The following is a 20,666-nucleotide window of genomic DNA, read 5'->3' as shown; positions in this document are numbered from 1 at the left end:
TCTTAATCCTGGTCCTTTGTGGTAAAGATTTACAGTCGCCTGGATGTTATCAAAAACAACTTGGAGAGTTCTGTGTTTCTCATTTGTATTTCATTCATTTGAAAGTGTTAGTGCCAAGAATTAATAATAAATCTAGTTCAGGGCATTTCCTAAGGTAACATTGAATATTTTGTGTGTATTTTCTTCACTACTCATAATGTTAATGGGAAAGCATTCTGAGAGAGAATTGGGAGACAATTGGGAGAATTGATCAAAGGGTACAAGCATTTTAATGGATAAGTTGTTTAAGATGAAACTTCTTGTGCCTAGAGGAGTACCTGACACATACAAAATGTTGAGTGCATAGAGGAACCACAGCCTTAAATAAATTAATTTGAAGGACTTAAGTAGCAAAGAAGTTTCTGTTGTTTGTATTGATATGTTATTTAGGGCATATTAATTAACTACATATTTCAGAGGATTTGAGTAGACTGTCTAGGTACTCTGATATGCATGACATCTGAATTATACAAAGCAATTTAGACAGATACACAGTAGGGTATTAGGTCACTGGCAAGGACCTTTGCCTGAGAGAATAAATTGGAATTTGTAACAAATGAGATGGGCTGGCAGGCACATGATGTTACTAATCCTTAGCATTTTTTCATTGATTCCATTGAACAAATTTGCTGTCTACTGTGTGCAGAATACTTGACGGATGACAGTCAGTAATGTGTAAAGGTACAGCCTGTACACTTGTGGGCCTTCCATTTTATTTTGGGATTCTGTTACCATTGGGGTTTTGTTTCATTTTACACACACACACACACACACACAAACACATTTTGACAGATCTTAATGATAAAATCAGTATATTAAAGCTAGTGCCAGGGGCACCTGGGTGGCCCAGTCCGTTAAATGTCTGCTTTCAGCTGAGGTCATGATTCTGAGGTCCTGGGATCGGGTCCCAAGTCAGGCTCCCTCCTCAACTGGGGAGCCTGCCTCTCCCTCTCCCCTCTGCTTATGTTCTCTCTCACAATCTCTGTTGCTATCTCTGTCTTTCTCAAATAAATACATAAATTAAATATTTTTTAAAATAAAAAAAATAAAGCTGGTGTCAGCTCTCTACCCAGACCCATACTTTATCGGTGGAGGAACAGCCAATACTTAAACCACTGGAAGTGATTTCTATAATGTAGTGCATCGAGTGGATGAACCCATCCATTGTTTTCCAGTTTGGGGGATCATTTTTATTATTTTTTTTAATTGCATTATAGTTAACCTACAGTGTTACATTAATCTCAGGTGTATAATATAGAGATTCAGCACTTCCATACATCACCCAGTGCTCATCACAAATACCCTCCTTAATTTCCATCACCTATTTCACTCCTCCCACTGCCTCCCCTCTATCTCCCCTCTAGTATCCATCGGTTTGTTCTCAACGATTAAGATTCTATTTCTTGGTTTCTCTCTCTCTTTTTTCCTCTGATTGTTTACTTTGTTTCTTAAATTCCACATATGAGTGAAATCATATGGTATTTGTTTCTCTCTGACTATTTTGCTTAGCATTATACCCTCTAGCTCCATCCATGTTGCAAATGGCAACTTTTCATTCTTTTTTATGGCTCAGTGATATTTCATTTTATATATATATATATATATATATATATAAAATATCTTCTTTATCCATTCATCTATTGATGGACACTTGGGCTGCATCCATAATTTGGCTATTGTAAATAATGCTACTATAAACATAGGGGTGTATGTATCCCTTTGAATTTTTTTTTTTTTTGTATTTTTGGCTAAATACCCAGCAGTGTGATTACTGGATCATAGGGTAATTCTATTTTTTTAACTTTTTTTTTTTTAATATGACAGAGAGGGAATACGAGTAGGGGGAGAGGCAGTGGGAGAAGCAGACTCCCCACTGAGTGGGGAGACCAGTGTGGGGCTTGATCCCAGGACTCGGGATCATGACCTGAGTTGAAGGCAGACTCTTAGCTGACTGAGCCGCCCAGGTGCCCTTATTTTTAACTTTTCAAGGAACCTTCATACTATCTTCCAAGGTGGTTGTACCAGCTTGCATTCCCACCAGTGGTTCAAGAGGGTCCCTTCCAATTTATTTATTTATTTAACTTATTCCCAATGTTTTAATTAATGTAAATTTTGCTTCTATGATCAATTTTGCTTGTGAAATTCTTTTATAGATTTGTATTTATTCTCACAGCAAAAATATGATAAGGTGAGTTTCAAAGCAGTTGGGACTCACCCAGTTGGAGCTTTGGAACTCTGCCTGTTCTAAAACATTTGATCCTTTTGATTATTTCTTCTGTTTTTGAGGCCCCCTTCTTCCATCATGATGTCTGCTTTATGTTTTGCAGGGTTTTTGTTTCATTTTTATTGCTATGCTGTGCAGTTGTGCATCCTCAGGGTAGACCTGCCAGCACAGATCTTTTTCTTTTCTCACGTGAATGTTTACAAGAGTGTCCTGGTTGGTTTCTACGTGTTGATATGGTCCTTTGCTCCCACTGCATGTTTCTGTCTTTCTCTTTTACCCCAAACATTACAGGGACATTACTTTTCTGTTCAGAAGCCCTTCTTCAGTGGCTCACAACAGTGTCTTAGGTACTCAGAACACTCCTCATATCACATTTATTTATTTGAGAGAGAGAAAGAGAGCAGGGGGAGGGGCAGAGGGAGAGAATCTTTAAGCAGACTCCCCACTGAGTGTGGAACTGGACTAGGGGCTCAGTCTCATGACCCTGAGATCATGGCCTGAGCTGAAATCGAGGGTTGGATGCTTAACCAACTGTGCCACCCAGGCACCCTAGGACACTCCTCGTTTCAAATGTGTTGTGCTGTTTCTGACATCATGTTCTAGTTATTAATTCTGAAAATGTGCTTATTACACCTTTAACTTAGATTAAGTCATTTTTTAGGAGCTTGGCTGGAGAAAGGAAGACAAATAACCATTTGAGTTGTTCAGAGGAATCTATTCTCTTTTTCATGTAATGATTTCAGGCCCAGGAGTAAGAAAAAGATGGAAGGACTGAATCTAATACTTGCCAAATCTGGGCACCTGGGTGGCTCAGTGGGTTAAGCCGCTGCCTTCGGCTCAGGTCATGATCTCGGGGTCCTGGGATCGAGTCCCGCATCAGGCTCTCTGCTCAGCAGGGAGCCTGCTTCCTCCTCTCTCTCTCTGCCTGCCTCTCTGCCTACTTGTGATCTCTCTCTGTCAAGTGAACAAATAAAATCTTTAAAAAAAATAATACTTGCCAAATCTAAGGAGTTCCTTTTTTTTTTTTAACATTTTTATTTATTTGTCAGAGAGAGAGAGAAAGAGAGAGCATGTGAGCCCAAGCAGGGGGAGCAGAAAGCAGAGCAGACAGAGGAAGAAGGAGGCTCCCCACTGAGTAGAGGTCTCGATTTGGGACTCAGTCCCAGGACCCTTGGATCATGACCTGAGCTGAAGGCAGAGGCTTAACCAACTGAGCCACCCAGGCACCCCTAAATCTAAGAAGTTTCTGACAGCACGAGCATCACAGCAAGTCAAGGATGATATTGGTTATAAAGTATTTTTCATCTACCATGACATTTCTTTACCAGTGTATCAGTTAGCCCTTGTTGCATAACAAACCACCCCAAGCCTTACTGACTTAAAATAATTCATTAGCACACAATTTGATGGGTCAGTGTTTTGAGCTGGGCACAGAAGGGTGTTTGGCAGCCTTCACTGAGGCTTGATCGTGCCGCTGCAGTCCACTGGCGGTTTGGCTGGGGCGGGATGACTGTCCGTACATGACAGTAACAAGCTAGTTGCTTAAGGTACTTTGGTTCTTGTTTTTTTCCATGTCTGTATTCCCCCTGAATTATGCTTACAAACTGCTCGGTTGCTTCTTTAACTCTGCTCTTTCTATAAGTTCTCATATGTCGCTAGAGGCATCCAGCTGAAGCCTTTACAGGGGTTCCTGGAGATCTCATTAGCCAGATCTGGAAATCATTAGGTATTTTCCAAGTGAGCACAGGTAACAGTGTTGCTAGTACCTAAAAGGCATGGCCTTTCTCAGGTTGCCCTAGTGGTTTCCTTAACCACTTTTCCAGCCTCCACTAACAATTTGTTTACTACTTTGCCCAATTGTGCACATAACCTCTGCTGTTCCTGTTCCCATAGCTAATGTCACATGTTTTTTGTAATTGTGTTGACATTTTGTTTCTTTCTTCTGTGGGTAATTCTGTGGCTCAGCAGTTAGGCTCGGCACAGCAGAGTGGTTCTTCCTTCGGTTTACCTGGGCTTACTTCTTACTGTTGTCAGTGGGCTGCTCAGCTGGAGCAGGATGGCCTTATACAGCTCGCGGTTGACAGGCTGGTCTTCTGCTGAGATACTTCAGTCCTTGGTTCTCTCTGTGGCCTCGTCAGCAGACAAGCTCCATTTACTTACATGTTGGCCTCAAAGTTGACTGCACAGAAAGAAACAAGGCCAACCCCCAACCCAAATGCCTTCCAAACCTCTGCTTGCATCATGGTGGCCAATGTCCAGTTGGCTAAAACATGTCCAATGGCTAAGCCTAGTGTTAGTATAGGAGGAGAATGCCTAAAGAGTAGAAAAAGAGAGGCATGATTCACTGGGTGGTGGGGGAGGAAGATGGGGGGGTTAGGGTGGCCATTGCTACAAAATAGGATGTTACACCTTTTGGCTGCAAACAACAGGAAACCCCACTTGGGCTGTTCTAAACAATAACTGAGCCCACCTGAGAGAAAGTCCTGAGCCAGGACACACTTTGGGGTTGGTCCTCTCCCTGCATAAGCTTATCAAGGACTGGGGTTCTTTCATTCCTCCACTCTACGCTGTTCATGGTGTCAGCCTCATCACACGAATTCCCCTCACAGTTGTAAGATGTTTATTATTGGCAACTTTAAGTTGCATAACAATCCTAAAAGGAAAGTCATATTTTAATACCCATTTTTAGAAAATTGAGACAGAAATGTCAAGTTATTGGTGCAAAGTGGAGGGATAAGGAGGGCTGTCATTTGAACACAGTCTGTCTCCAGAGTGTGCTTTTAGCCACAGTATTTCTCAGACTTTTCTAAGATCAGACTTTTCTTGGATCAGAATCACCGAGAAGCCTTGTTAAAACAGGTTGCTGGGCCCCACATGCTAGAATTCTGATTCAGTGTTTCTGAGATGGGGCCTGAGAATTTGTATTTCTAACAAGTTCCTAAGAGATGCTGGTGCTGTAGGTTTAGGGACGGCACTCAAGGCCAAAGCACTGAACTTGGCTGCCTCTGTTGGGTCATTTGTGCCCATGTTTATGAGCATTAGGAAAAGTACTGGCTCTGCATTACTCCACCTTAAAAATGTAGACGTCTTCTGCTAGGATCCAGCAGTGGTCTACTGTGTTTTATTGGTTCCAGTTGGCCACCAATCCATTCTTCAGCTGACAAAGGGATAGGTCATGTTTATGCCAGTCGGGCCTCCCCTTGAGTTGACTGTAGTGCCCCCAGCTGCTAGCTGAGTTCCTCCTCAGTGAGAGAGGTTTGGAATGGGTCCTGGAGAGTCATCCATTTAGTGTTTACATATTTAGTGTTTCCATACCTACTGCATGTGTGGTTCTCTGCCAAAGAAACCATGAATTTTTCCAGGGCTGTGCAAATACCAGTTGCGTTAAACTTGTTGAAAGAACGTAAGTTGGTCTGCTTCTTTGTTAGAAATTTTCTAGTTACTTTTGCTTGCACACACATGTGTGTGTTCATTCCAAGTGGGCTGTAAAATCAAATAACTGCTGGGACTAGGCATATGTCTGAATGAATGGTCTTTTCTCTTCAATATTTAATTATGAAAAGTTTCAAACCTACAGAAAAAATATAAAGACTTTAACATTGACTCACATACCCACCACCTAGATTCAACAATGAATATTTTGCTACATGTGCTATCCACTTGTACACTCATCTACTCATCACGTACACTTGTGTGTACTCATCAAGTATATCACTCAAATATTACCTTCAGTGCACAGTAGAGGATAGGATTTTATATTCCTTTGGCCGTTCAGACCCTCTGTAGTTTGCCATTACCTGCCTGCTCTCTTTTCTAGCTAGCCACTTTTCATTCCTTATTTCTTCCCATCCCATATGTCTTGTCTGGAGGGCCCATCCCTGTTCTTTTTTCTTGATCCTTCAAAATCCTGCCTGCCCTTTACAACTAAGATCATACCTTCTTCTTATAAAACCTGCTGTGATCTCTCTATCCTCCATTGACCTTTCCCTCTTGAGATTCCTGTGGCCTGGTGATTTTAAACCATGACTCTACTTAGGAGCCTTTAAAAGTATAAAAGCTCTATCTCCAGAGAGTCTGATTTTATCCATTTGTGGAGAGACCCAGGAGTCCATAGTTTAAAACACCACAGTTAGTTCTAAAGTACAGCTAGACATGAGGGGTGAGAACCATAGCACTCACTCATCCTGGCTGGTCTTTATTTATAATTAATTGCTTTGATGGAGGGCTGGCTTCTGGGATTGCTCTTACTATAGGCAGGGGGAGGACGCAAGGTGGGGTCCTGTTTTAAGACCGTTCCACAGCCAGTGCAGAACACTTGTGTTTGGGAGACAGTGTCATCCCTCAAGGAGGGATAGTGTTCTGAGAGGGATGCAAAATTAAATCAGTGGGTTAAAGCCTCTGCCTTCGGGTCAGGTCATAATCCCAGGGTCCTGGGATCGAGCCCTGCATCGGGCTCTCTGCTTAGCCAGGAGCCTGCTTCCTCCTCTCTCTCTGCCTGCCTCTCTGCCTCCTTGTGATATCTCTCTCTCTGTCAAATAAATAAATAAAATCTTTTTTTTTTTTATTAAATCACCAAAGGGACCCTGCAGGTAGCTAAATGAAATGGGTAAGGTAGGAGTTGCAGCAGTCTGCGAATAACATGTGTGGGCTAATGGACCCCTAGTGTGAGTCACCTTGGCCATCTGTGGCCCTGCAGCAACGCAAAGCCCAGAGTGAGTAGTCAGATTTATGGACTTTTTTTTTTTTTTAAGATTTTATTTATTTATTTGACAGAGAGATCACAAGTAGGCAGAGAGGCAGGCAGAGAGAGGGGGAAGCAGGCTCACTGCTGAGCAGAGAGCCCGATGTGGGGCTCGATCCCAAGACCCTGAGATCATGAACTGAGCCGAAGGCAGAGGCCTAACCCACTGAGCCACCCATGCACCCCTATGGACTCTTTTCAACAGAGCTCATGAGTTGATGTTTTCATAGGAAATCATCCAACATATAAGTGATATAAGGAAAATGCTTCATATGGCTCAAAGTAACCCTATCTGGACTGCAGATTGTGTCCTCTTTTAAAATCTTTTTTTAAAAAAAATATTTATTTATTTTAGGGAGAGGGAGAGAGGGTGTATGCAAGCAGGGAGAGGGGCACAGGGAGAGAGAGAATCCCGAGTAGACTCCCCACCAAGCATGGAGCCTGATGTGGGGCTTGATCTCACAACCCTGAGATCATGACCTAAGCCAGAGCCAAGATATGGACACAACTGATTGAGCCACCCAGGAACCCCAGATTATGCTCTCTTTTGAAAGACAGAAAAACTAATGAGCTAGGAAAAAATCCCAGAACTAGATCCCTAGACTCCTTGGGGCGTGGGTTCTGTACACCTCCATGCCAAGACATCTCACCAAAACCTTCATGCCAAGGGCCATTATATATTCCCACACTCCAAAGTAAAGTCTTCTAGGTAGCAGAAGAGCATTTGAAATTTTGTTAGGGGAATAATAATAATAAATGCACATTCAGTCATCTAAAAATATTTGACTGCTTGGTGTTTGCAGGCTCTGCTTTGGGCACCAGGACAATAACAGTGAACAATGCCTATGGAACTTAGAGTCTGATAGGCAGTCAGAAAATAAAAATGAGGGGCGCCTGGGTGGCTCAGTGGGTTAAAGCCTCTGTCTTCGGCTTGGGTCATGATCCCAGGCTCTCTGCTCAGCAGGGAGTCTGCTTCCTCCTCTCCCTCTGCCTGCTTCTCTGCCTACTTGTGATCTCTGTCTGTCAAATAAATAAATAAAATCTTTAAAAAAAATTAAAAAAAAAAAAAGAAAAGAAAAATGAGTAACACGTTATCTAGAGTTAAGGGGGTACATTAAAGCAGTAGAGGGGAATAAGAACCTGAAGAAAAAATTTTCATGGAACAGCTAGGGAAATCCTCCCTGAGTGCTTAACTGTGTGCAACAGTCCTTTGTTTTGAGTCCTTACATTTATCAACTTCTCTGATCCTCAGCACAATTCTGTGAGATAAGCACTGTTTTTTCTTGGGAAGTGCTGAAAGGTTGACTAAATTTGCTGATGGGCACTCTACTTGGGGACAGTGTGATTTGAGTCCATAGTCTTCCCAGCCATTCACTTGCACTCTTCAGGTGGGATCAAGGCAGTGGGAGTATGAGCAAGGGGGAGGAATGGGTCCTGCTACGAAATATACATATTGGTAGGTCCTCACCCCCAAGAGACTCAGCTGCCTCAGGTAAGTAGAGCATAAATGCTTAGACCAAGTAGTCTCTGATATTCTTCAAGCTCAGTAAGATAATTATTTTTTACTGTTTAACTGTGTATGATGTCTTCCTCTTCTCCCTGCCTAGATTTAAAGCTCCTAATGTGAAGGGACTTATGTTTTGCTTTCATCCCCAGTAGCAGCTAGCCTAGAATGTTGACAATAGTAGGTGCATAAATGATGCTGGCTGGATAGAGAAAGGAGAATAATGGTGTTTGAACCCTTGGCCCTAAGGTCATGTAGGGGAAGGAAAAGAAAATAATTTTTCCTCGACCTATTTTGGGTTCATTGGCTGGCACCCTATAAATTAGACCAACAAAAGACAGATCAACAAGAGAAAAACAAACAGAAGGTTATTAACATACATCATAGATACACATGGGAGCACTCAGTGATGAGTAACTCAAAAGGGTGATTAGAACTTGGGCTCATGGGATGCCTGAGTGGCTCAGTTGGTTAAGCCGCTGCCTTCAGCTCAGGTCATGATCCCAGGGTCCTGGGATCGAGTCCCACAATGGGCTCCTTGCTTCTCTCTCCGCCTGCTTCTGGGAGCCTGCTTCTTTCTCTGCCTCTGCCTGCCACTGCCTGCTTGTGCTCTCTCTCTCTCTCTCTGACAAATAAATAAATAAATAAATAAAATCTTAAAAAAAAAGAACTTGGGCTCATATAACATCTTAACAGAAGAACAAGGACTTTTTAGAGAGGTGAGAAGACAAAGGAAAAGGATTTTGAGTGAGGATGGCAAATAGTGGTTGAAGATAAAGGGTAGTTAGTAAGGTTTGTTGTTTGGATTCCTTCAGTGCCATCTCCTGGCTTATAAGGGTGTAGAGTTGTTTCCAGAGATTAACTTCTACTCTTCCTGGTAGAGCGGGAAGATACTTTCACAAATTTATATTCTGCTTTTAGTCGGGTAGGGGGAGGGCAGAGAGCTTTTCTTGTGTCTGCTTCTTCTCAATGCCTTCAGCCCAAAATAATCCAAAATGGATGATGATGATGATGATGATGATGATGATGATGATGATGATTTTGGCATAAGCCAAAATGTCATAATTTGGAATGGCATATTCTGGTACCTTTCATTCCTAACCCAAAGTAGGTCTTAGAAATCCCTACCTCCCACAGGGAAGCCTTTTGATTCTTCATCCTGAGCAAGGTGAACTCCTGGATGAACAGTGGTGTGTTTTGTGTTAAAGGCATTCGTGGCATTCGGGGATGTGGCTGTGGACTTCACCCAGGAGGAGTGGAGGTTGCTGAGCCCAGCTCAGAGGACCCTGCACAGGGAAGTAATGCTGGAGACCTACAGCCACCTGGTCTCACTAGGTAAGGATGGCTTCCCTCACCACTTAAAATCTGTCCCACAGAGTATTTTCTGCACTCCCAAGGAAAGGCTACCCATGAAGCAGCTTTGTCCTAGTGTTGGGCTTAGGAACAGTAATCCCCCTCCCTCAGGGGAAATCTGGATTTAGTGGAATTGAAAACAGGGAGATTTACTCATGTTGCCCCTAACACTACATTTCCATTCCTCTTTCTCAAGGCTGGGGCTCTCTTTTTGCTTTTCTTGTTTGAAACCTAGGTGATTTTCCTTCACCACGTGTTAATATGTGTTAATATGCTGTTTTCCTGACCAGAGGCATGTTTACTTACTCAGCTCTTCTGAGGAGAGTTCACAGTTACAGTTACAGTTACAGGCCCTTTGTACCACCCTTTGGGTTTCCCTACACATTTTGGCTCTGACGTATGAAATGGCCCCTTAAGCCCATGACCAAGAATCTCCTTGGTTGTTGTTTGTTTGTTTTGTTTTTGTTTTATCCCCCATGAGCAGATGTTCCGTTTTCCAAACCAAAACTCATTTCTCAGCTGGAGCAAGGGGAAGAGCCCTGGATAGAGGAGAGACAACATCCACTGGGCCTCTGTCCAGGTGAGTGTGACGCAGGGTAGATGGGACCATCCGCAGCTTGGAAGATAGGAAAGAAGGGTACATGGTACAGGGAAAAAGCTCTTCTCAGGCCTCCTAGATCATTGGTAAGTCTGCCTGGCATGACCTTCTAGAATATCTTTTTCAGTTGAGCAAGGGGCTTTCTTGGTTTCCTTGTCTCTTTTTCCTCCACCAGGAAGCCTCCCTTCTTTACCTGGCTTGCCTTCTTCATCATGTTCGTTCTTTCCTCATTCATGGGCTTCTTTCTCTTCTCTTGATTTTTTTTTTATAGTTTTTTTTTTTTTAAAGATTTTATTTATTTATTTGAGAGAGAGACAGTGAGAGAGAGCATGAACGAGGAGGTCAGAAAGAGGAGCAGGCTCCCCATGAAGCTGGGAGCTCGATGCGGGACTCGATCCCGGGACTCCAGGATCATGACCTGAGCCGAAGGCAGTCATCCAACCAACTGAGCCACCCAGGCGTCCCTCTTCTCTTGATTTTTTAAAAAATTTTATTTATTTATTTGACAGACAAAAGAGATCACAAGTATGTCGAGAGGCAAGTAGGGGGGCGGGAAGCAGGCCCCTGCTGAGCAGAGAGCCTGATGTGGGGCTCCATCCCAGGACCCTGAGGCAATGACCCAAGCTGAAGGCAGAGGCTTAAACCCACTGAGCCACTCAGGCGCCCCTTTTCTCTTGATCTTAAAAACTACATCTATCTGGGACGCCTGGGTGGCGCAGTTGGTTGGACGACTGCCTTCGGCTCAGGGCGTGATCCTGGAGTCCCGGGATCGAGTCCCACATCGGGCTCCCAGCTCCATGGGGAGTCTGCTTCGCTCTCTGACCTTCTCCTCGCTCGTGCTCTCTCTCACTGTCTCTCTCTCGCAAATAAATAAATAAAATCTTTAAAAAAAAAAAAAAAAACTACATCTATCCTGTGGATATTAAGTCTGCCACCCTTTAGATACTTTCTAGTTTCCTATAGGTGAAATGTAATTGATTATTTTACCTTTCCAATTCCCATAATTTAAAAAAAGTGTTAGTAGTTAAGATTACAGTAAGCTATGAATAATAATTTAAAAAGTGTGCTCATGAGCCGACATCCCAGCTTAAGAAATAAGGCATTACCTAAATAGTCGAAGTTCCTATTTCCCTACCTCCCCATACCCCTGCCCAAAGGGAGCTGTTTTTTCAAAATTAGGAGTTATAAATCTCATGCATGGTCTTTTGCTTTCTTTCATATGTGTGAATCCCTCAACCATCTCCAGTGTTGTTTGACATATTTTTATTTTTATTTAAAGATTTTATTTATTTATTTGACATGGAGATCACAAGTAGGCAGAGAGGCAGAGCAGAGAGAGAGAGGGAAGCAGGCTCCCCGCCGAGCAGAAAGCCCGTTGTGGGGCTCTATCCCAGGACCCTGGGATCATGACCTGAGCTGAAGGCAGAGGCTTAGCCCACTGAGCCACCCAGGCGCCCCTGTTTGACATATTTTTAAACTTTTCATTAATGTCATCATATTATGTATATCCTCCTATAGTTTGCTCTCTCTGCTGACTCTGAGTTTGTGAGATGAACCCATATTGATATATGTTGTTCTGGTTCATTTTCACTACTATATAGTATTTATTGTATTACATGCATAATTATAACAATTCATTTATCCATTTTATTTTGTTGGACATCTATGTTTTTACCAATATTGGCTATTAAAGAATGCAGCTATCAGGGTACCTGGTTGGCATGGTTGGTTAAGTGTCTGCCTTCGACTCAGGTCATGATCCCAGGGTCCTGGGATGGAACCCTACCTCGGGTTCCCTGCTCAGCCTGGAGTCTGCTTCTCCCCCTCCCCCTGTTTATGCACATTCTTTCTCTCAAATAAAATCTTAAAAAAATTTGCAACTATATACATTCTAATACATGTGTCCTTGGGCATATAAGCGCATTTCTCTAAGATAGATGCCTAGGAGTAGAGTAGCTGAGTCAAAGACTGTGCACTCATTCTTCCTGCCTAGGTAATGCCAAATTGCTCTCAACAGTTGCTTCATTAGTTTGCAAAGCTGCCATAACAGAGACTTATGTTTCTGACTCTCCTTTGGGTATGAAATGGCCTCTCACACTAGTTTTAATTTGATTAACATTGAGTTTGAGCATCTTTTCATATGTTCTTAGGTTGATTAGCATTGGTGTTTCCTCTCCTGTGAATTCTCTGTTCAAATCTTTTGCCTGATTTTCTTTTTATTGTTCATTTGTAGAAGAATTTAAATACTGGAAATGACTGTTTTGTCTGCTGAATGGATTATGTCCATCTTCCTCCAATCTGTGTACTGCCTACCTGCTTTATAAAAAGCTGTTTAGGGGCTCCTGGTTGGCTCAGTTGGTTAAGTGTCTGCTTTGGCTCAGGTCATGACCCCAGGGTTCTGGGATTGAGCCCCATGTTGGGCTCCTGCCTGTTTCTCCCTCTCCTCCCTGCTCTTGCTCTCGCGCTATCTCTGTCACCATCTCTCAAGTAAGTAAATAAATAAATAAAATATTTTAAAAAAAGTTGTTTAATTTCGAAATAATTTAAGTCTCAATTTGTAAAGATAATACAGCAAGTTCCCATCTATTCTTTTTTTTTTTTTTTTTTTAGATTTTATTTATTTATTTACAGACAGAATTCACAAGTAGGCAGAGAGGCAGGCAGAGGCGGGGGGCGGGGGAAAGCAGGCTCCTTCATGAGCAGAGAGCCTGATGTGGGGCTCAATCCCAGGACCCTGAGATCATGACCTGAGCTGGAGGCAGAGGCTTTGAACCACTGAGCCACCCTGGTGCCTCAAATTCCCATCTATTCTTTACCCAGCTTTCTCCAATTTCAAAACCAGGAAATTGACATTGGTAACAATAGTATTAGATCAGCTACAGACTTTCATCAGACTCAGATTTTATCATTCTTACATGTACTCTTTTGTGGTTGTTGTATAGTACTGTGAAACTTTGTCACCTACATAGAATGATGTAGGATACATCCGCAGTAAGGATACAGGATGTTCCACCACTACAAAGAAACCCCTTCATGTTAATCTCCCTCCACCCTTAACCTCTGGCAATCTCTGATCTGTTTCCCATTACTTTCATTTCAAAAGTGTTATGTGTTTGCCTGTTTCGTGTGTGTTGAGTTTGAGGAGTTCATTATAGATCCTGGATATCAACCTTTTGTCTGTACTGTCATTTGCAAATATCTTCTCCCATTCCGTGGGTTGCCTCTTTGTTTTTTTAACTGTTTCCTTTGCTGTGCAGAAGCTTTTGATTTTGATGAAGTCCTAGAAGTTTATTTTCGCTTTTGTTTCCTTTGCCTTTGGAGACGTATCTTGAAAGAAGTTGCTGTGGCTGATATCAAAGAGATTACTGCCTATGTTCTCCTCTAGGATTCTGATGGATTCCTGTCTCACGTTGAGGTCTTTTATCCATTTTGAGTTTATCTTTGTGTACGGTGTAAGAGAATGGTCGAGTTTCATTCTTCTACATATAGCTGTGCAGTTTTCCCAGCACCATTTATTGAAGAGACTGTCTTTTTTCCACTGTATATTTTTTCCTGTTTTGTCAAAAATTAATTGACCATAGAGTTGAGGGTCCATATCTGGGCTCTCTACTCTGTTCCACTGGTCTATGTGTCTGTTTTTATGCCAGTACCATGCTGTCTTGGTGATCAGAGCTTTGTAATAAAGCTTGAAATCAGGTAACGTGATGCAGCCAGATTTATTTTTGTTTTTCAACATTTCCTTAGCGATTCGGGGTCTCTTCTGATTCCATACAAATTTTTTTTTCCCAATTTATTTATTTTCAGAAAAACAGTATTCATTATTTTTTCACCACACCCAGTGCTCCATGCAAGCTGTGCCCTCTATAATACCCACCACCTGGTACCCCAACCTCCCACCCCCCCGCCACTTCAAACCCCTCAGACTGTTTTTCAGAGTCCATAGTCTCTCATGGTTCACCTCCCCTTCCAATTTACCCAAATTCCCTACTCCTCTCTAACGCCCCTTGTCCTCCATGCTATTGGTTATGCTCCACAAATGAGTGAAACCATATGATAATTGACTCTCTCTGCTTGACTGATTTCACTCAGCATAATCTCTTCCAGTCCCGTCCATGTTGCTACAAAAGTTGGATATTCGTCCTTTCTGATGGAGGCATAATACTCCATAGTGTATATGGACCACATCTTCCTTATCCATTACACATCAAAAAATGGGCAGAAGATATGAACAGACACTTCTCCAATCAAGACATACAAATGGCTATCAGACACATGAAAAAATGCTCATCATCATTAGCCCTCAGGGAGATTCAAATTAAAACCACATTGAGATATCACCTTACACCAGTTAGCATGGCCAAAATTAACAGAACAGGAAACAACATGTGTTGGAGAGGATGTGGAGAAAGGGGAACCCTCTTACACTGTTGGTGGGAATGCAAGTTGGTGCAGCCTCTTTGGAGAACAGTGTGGAGATTCCTCAAGAAATTAAAAATAGAGCTTCCCTATGACCCTGCAATTGCACTCCTGGGTATTTACCCCAAAGATACAGATGTCGTGAAAAGAAGGGCCATCTGTACCCCAATGTTTATAGCAGGAATGGCCACAGTCGCCAAACTATGGAAAGAACCAAGATGCCCTTCAACGGATGAATGGATAAGGAAGATGTGGTCCATATACACTATGGAGTATTATGCCTCCATCAGAAAGGATGAATACCCAACTTTTGTAGCAACATGGACGGGACTGGAAGAGATTATGCTGAGTGAAATAAGTCAAGCAGAGAGAGTCAATTATCATATGGTTTCACTTATTTATGGAACATAACAAATAGCATGGAGGACAAGGGGCGTTAGAGAGGAGTAGGGAATTGGGGTAAATTGGAAGGGGAGGTGAACCATGAGAGAGTATGGACTCTGAAAAACAATCTGAGGGGTTTGAAGTGGTGGGGGGGTGGGAGGTTGGGGTACAAGGTGGTGGGTATTATAGAGGGCACGGCTTGCATGGAGCACTGGGTGTGGTGAAAAAATAATGAATAATGTTTTTCTGAAAATAAATAAATTGAAAAATAAATAAATAAAACTAAAAAACAAACAAACAAACAAAAAAAAGTGTTATGAAATTTACCCAGTGTTTTAATGGCCTTTCATAATAATTTCATAAATTTTTAATGTGTTTGAATTTGTCAAACTTTTTGATGTTGTCTGTGTATGTGTCTGTCTGATTTAAGAAGTCCTTCCCTCTGTCAAGATCATAAAGACATTATTTAGATTTTCTTCTTTAAATTAAAAAAATTTTTGTTTTCTACAACTTAGGTCTTTGTTCTGTCTGGAATTGATTTTGTGAGTGTTGAGAGATATGGATCTGTTTTTATAGATTTCTAAATGCATCACCATCAGACTTGACCCCATTCCATGAATAATTCATCATTTTCCCCAATTTACCTTGCCACCTCTCGTATTTTGAATTTCAGTATATGCCGGGATCAGTGTCTGAACTCTCTTTTATTCCACTGTTGTATCTGTTTATGCCTGCACAAATATCACACTGTTTTAAATTTCCTATAGCTTTATAGTAAGTCTTTGTGTCTGGTAGGGCAAATACTCCCATCTTATTCTTGTGTTTGTAGCTTTAGCCCAGTGGACTTTTACAATCAGCTTGTCAGATTTCAGAAAGTCTCCTGTCAGGATTTTGTTGTAGTTGCATAGGGTATATATATTCAGTAAAATACATGTATTAATATATTCATTAATTTAGAGAGAATTGACATCTTTCACAGTTGGCATCTTTTACAATCTCTTAGTGTAGTGTCCTCTTTTACTTATTTATTAATATATCTTTATTACTACCTATTGCTAGGTCTTACAATTTTTTTTTTAAGATTTTTACTTATTGGGACACCTGGGTGGCTCAGTGGGTTAAGCTGCTGCCTTCAGCTCAGGTCATGATCCCAGGATCCTGGGATCGAGTCCCACATCGGGCTCCTTGCTCAGCAGGGAGCCTGCTTCCCCCTCTCCCTCTGCCTGCCTCTCTGCCTACTTGTATGCTTTCTCTCTCTCTCTTTCTGACAAATAAATAAATAAAATCTTAAAAAAATATTTTTACTTATTTATTTGACACAGAGAGAGAGAAATCACAAATAGGCAGCGAGGCAGGCAGAGGGAGAGGGGGAAGCAGGCTCCCTGCTGAGCAGAGAGCCTGATGCGGGGCTCGATCCTGTGACCCTGAAATCATGACTGAGCCAAAGGCAGACCCACCCAGGTGCCCTAGGTTTTACAATTTTTAATGTAAATGTACATCTTTCTTTAAATTTATACATAGGCTTATTTTTTGTTGTTTTGAGAGTTATGTTTTTAAAAACTAAATTTTTATAAATTTTGGTTAAAATGTAGAACTAAAATTCATTTCATCATACTGATCATATACCCAGCAGCCTTGCTGAGACGTTTAATTAATCCCATAATTTGTCCTGTGTATGTTCTTTGGAGTTTCATATAGAGACAATGGTTTCATCTGCTAATTTTGCCTTTTTTTTTTTTTTTGCTTTATTGATCCTATCTATTGTATGTATTATGTCTGAACTTGTATTTAATATTTCCTTTGTATTCTTACTTTGGACTTATTTTGCTATTCTTTTCCAAGTTTTTGAGATAGATGCTTACCATGATTCCTTTTAAGGCTTCCTTCTTTCCTAATACAAGGATTTGAGACTGTGCATTTCCTTCTATTCTTTTTTTTTTTTAAGATTTTATTTTATTTATTTATTTTTTAAGATTTTATTTATTTATTTGACAGACAGAGATCACAAGTAGGCAGAGAGGCAAGCAGAGAGAGAGAGAGAGAGGAGGAAGCAGGCTCCCCACAGAGCAGAGCGCCCGATGTGGGGCTTGATCCCAGGACCCTGGGATCATGACCTGAGCTGGAGGCAGAGGCTTTAACCCACTGAGCCACCCAGGCGCCCCTAAGATTTTATTTTTAAGTAATCTCCATACCCAACACGGGGCTCGAACATACAATCCGAAGACTAAGAATCATGTGCTTCACCAACTGAGCCAGGCCTAGAAGCCATTTCCTTCTATTCTTTTTTTTAATTATTTATTTATTTATTTATTTATTTAAAAAATTCATTTATTTTCAGAAAAACAGTATTCATTATTTTTTCACCACACCCAGTGCTCCATGCAAGCCGTGACCTCTATAATACCCACCACCTGCTACCCCAACCTCCCACCCCCCTGCCACTTCAAACCCCTCAGATTGTTTTTCAGAGTCCATAGTCTCTCATGGTTCACCTCCCCTTCCAATTTACCCCAACTCCCTTCTCCTAACTCCCCATGTCCACCATGCTATTTGTTATGCTCCACAAATAAGTGAAACCATATGATAATTGACTCTCTCTGCTTGACTTATTTCACTCAGCATAATCTCTTCCAGTCCCGTCCATGTTGCTACAAAAGTTGGGTATTCATCCTTTCTGATGGAGGCATAATACTCCATAGTGTATATGGACCACATCTTCCTTATCCATTCATCCGTTGAAGGGCATCTTGGTTCTTTCCATAGTTTGGCGACTGTGGCCATTCCTGCTATAAACATTGGGGTACAGATGGCCCTTCTTTTCACAACATCTGTGTCTTTGGGGTAAATACCCAGGAGTGCAATTGCAGGGTCATAGGGAAGCTCTATTTTTAATTTCTTGAGGAATCTCCACACTGTTCTCCAAAGAGGCTGCACCAACTTGCATTCCCACCAACAGTGTAAGAGGGTTCCCCTTTCTCCACATCCTCTCCAACACATGTTGTTTCCTGTTCTGTTAATTTTGGCCATTCTACCTGGTGTAAGGTGATATCTCAATGTGGTTTTAATTGGAATCTCCCTGAGGGCTAATGATGATGAGCATTTTTTCATGTGTCTGATAGCCATTTGTATGTCTTGATTGGAGAAGTGTCTGTTCATATCTTCTGCCCATTTTTTGATGTGTTTGCCTGTTTCGTGTGTGTTGAGTTTGAGGAGTTCATTATAGATCCTGGATATCAACCTTTTGTCTGTACTGTCATTTGCAAATATCTTCTCCCATTCCGTGGGTTGCCTCTTTGGTTTTTTGACTGTTTCCTTTGCTGTGCAGAAGCTTTTGATTTTGATGAAGTCCCAGAAGTTTATTTTCGCTTTTGTTTCCTTTGCCTTTGGAAACGTATCTTGAAAGAAGTTGCTGTGGCTGATATCAAAGAGATTACTGCCTATGTTCTCCTCTAGGATTCTGATGGATTACAGTTTTTTTAACAACTTCATTAAGATATAATTTGTGTATCATAAAATCTTGTTATTTTAAGTGTACAGTTGCATTATTTTTTGTAAATGTTTACTGTTGTATGGTCATTACTTCCATGTAACTTTAGAATACGCTGTCATCCCAAAAAGCTCCCTTATGCCCATTTGTGTCTATCTCTCCTCCCATCCAAGCTCTGGGGAACCACTGATATGCTGTCTTCATAGATTTTCTATTTCCAGACATAGTCTATAAATGGTATCATAAAATGTATAGTCTTTTGTATTTGGCATAATATTTTTGAGGTTCAGTAATCCATTTTTTTTTCTTTCTTTCTTTTTTTTTTTTTTTTTTTGAGAGAGAGAGTGTGCCTGTGTTGGGGGGGAGGGGAAAGGGAGAGGAAGAAATTGAATCCCAAGCAGACTCCATGGTCAGCACAGAGCAGGGGCCAATCCCACAACCCTGAGATCATGACCTGAGATGAAATCAAGAATGGGAGGCTTAATCCACTGAGCCACCCAGGTGGCCTAGTTCCTTTTTATTGCCATATAATATTCCATTGTAAGGACATAGCACATTTTGTTTGCCTGTTCACAGGTTGACAGATGTATAGGTTGTGTCCGCTTTTTGGCTATTGTGAATAGTATGGCTAAGAACAGTCATGTACTAGTCTCAGTGTAGGCGTATGTTTTCATTTTGGGGTAGATAAAGAGGTGTAAAATTTCTGGGCTGTAAGGTATATTTATACTTAACCTTTTAAGAATCTGGAAAATTATTTTCCAAAGTAACTGCACATTTCTGTTAGTATTTCTATTTTACATTTCTGATTTCTATTTTTACATTTTCTATTAGCAGTATGTTTCTCTACATCCTTGTCAGCACTTGGAATTGTCTCTAATTTTCATAACAGACATTCTGTGGGTATGTAGTGATATTTCATTGTGGTTTTAATTTGCATTTCCCTAGTGACTGATGATGTTCATCATTTTTTTTAGATTTTTTTTTCAATTTATTTATTTTCAGAAAAACAGTATTCATTATTTTTTTCACCACACCCAGTGCTCCATGCAAGCTGTGCCCTCTATAATACCCACCACCTAGTACCCCAACCTCCCACCCCCCTGCCACTTCAAACCCCTCAGATTGTTTTTTCTGCCCATTTTTAAATTGGATTGTTTTGTCTTCTTTTTTGAGTTGTCAGAGTCTTTCATATATTCTGGACATAGTCCTATATTAGATAGATGGTTTTCACATACTTTCAGCTTTAAAATCAAGTTTCAGAAAAAAGACAAATCTGTGTCTTGTCTTTTCATTCTCATCATGGTGTCTTTTCAAGCATAAAAGTTTTAAACTTCAGGACATCTGGGTGGCTCAATCGGTCGAGCGTCTGCTTTCAGCCCAGGTCATGATCCTGGGGTCCTGGGATCGAGTCCTGCATCGGGCTCCTTGCTCAGCAGGGAGCCTGCTTCTCCCTCTGCCTTCTCTGCCTGCCACTCTCCCTGCTTGTGCTCTCTCTCTTTCCCTAACAAATAAATAAATAAAATCTTTTAAAAAAAAGGTTTAAACTTTGGTGATGTCCAATTTAACAAAATTTTAGATGGATTGCGATTTTGGTGGTGCAACTAAGAACTTTTTGTCTTTTGTTTAGAATGTTTGGTTTGGGGGCGCCTGGGTGGCTCAGTGGGTTGGGCCGCTGCCTTCGGCTCAGGTCATGATCTCGGGGTCCTGGGATCGAGTCCCGCATCGGGCTCTCTGCTCGGCAGGGAGCCTGCTTCCCTCTCTCTCTCTCTGCCTGCCTCTCCGTTTACTTGTGATTTCTCTCTGTCAAATAAATAAATAAACTCTTTAAAAAAAATAGAATGTTTGGTTTGTTCATATTTAATATAATTATTGATATGGTTTAAGTCTGGCATTTTGCTACTTGCTTTTTATATGCCTCAT

At 41.4% G+C, this 20,666-nt stretch overlaps 1 protein-coding gene across 3 annotated transcripts in view; it reads left to right on the top strand.

Annotated features, from left to right (window-relative positions):
- Positions 1 to 20,666, top strand: part of LOC122911600 (zinc finger protein 383) — an 81,623-nt gene that overhangs the window by 50,028 nt on the left and 10,929 nt on the right. For 2 of the 3 annotated variants that reach the window (XM_044256452.1, XM_044256451.1), the window contains exons 3-4: positions 9,717 to 9,843; positions 10,346 to 10,441. The exons of the other annotated variant lie outside the window; for it this stretch is intronic. In XM_044256452.1, the coding sequence (XP_044112387.1) occupies positions 9,717 to 9,843; positions 10,346 to 10,441 (223 nt within the window). The remainder of the gene's footprint in view (positions 1 to 9,716; positions 9,844 to 10,345; positions 10,442 to 20,666) is intronic. 3 annotated transcript variants of the gene reach the window in all.

Source organism: Neovison vison, chromosome 7 (genome assembly GCF_020171115.1).
Source record: "Neovison vison isolate M4711 chromosome 7, ASM_NN_V1, whole genome shotgun sequence".
NCBI classification, from domain to species: domain Eukaryota; kingdom Metazoa; phylum Chordata; class Mammalia; order Carnivora; family Mustelidae; genus Neogale; species Neogale vison.
The sequence above is the reverse complement of the archived record's forward strand: the minus strand, read 5'-3'. Positions and strand labels throughout refer to the sequence as shown.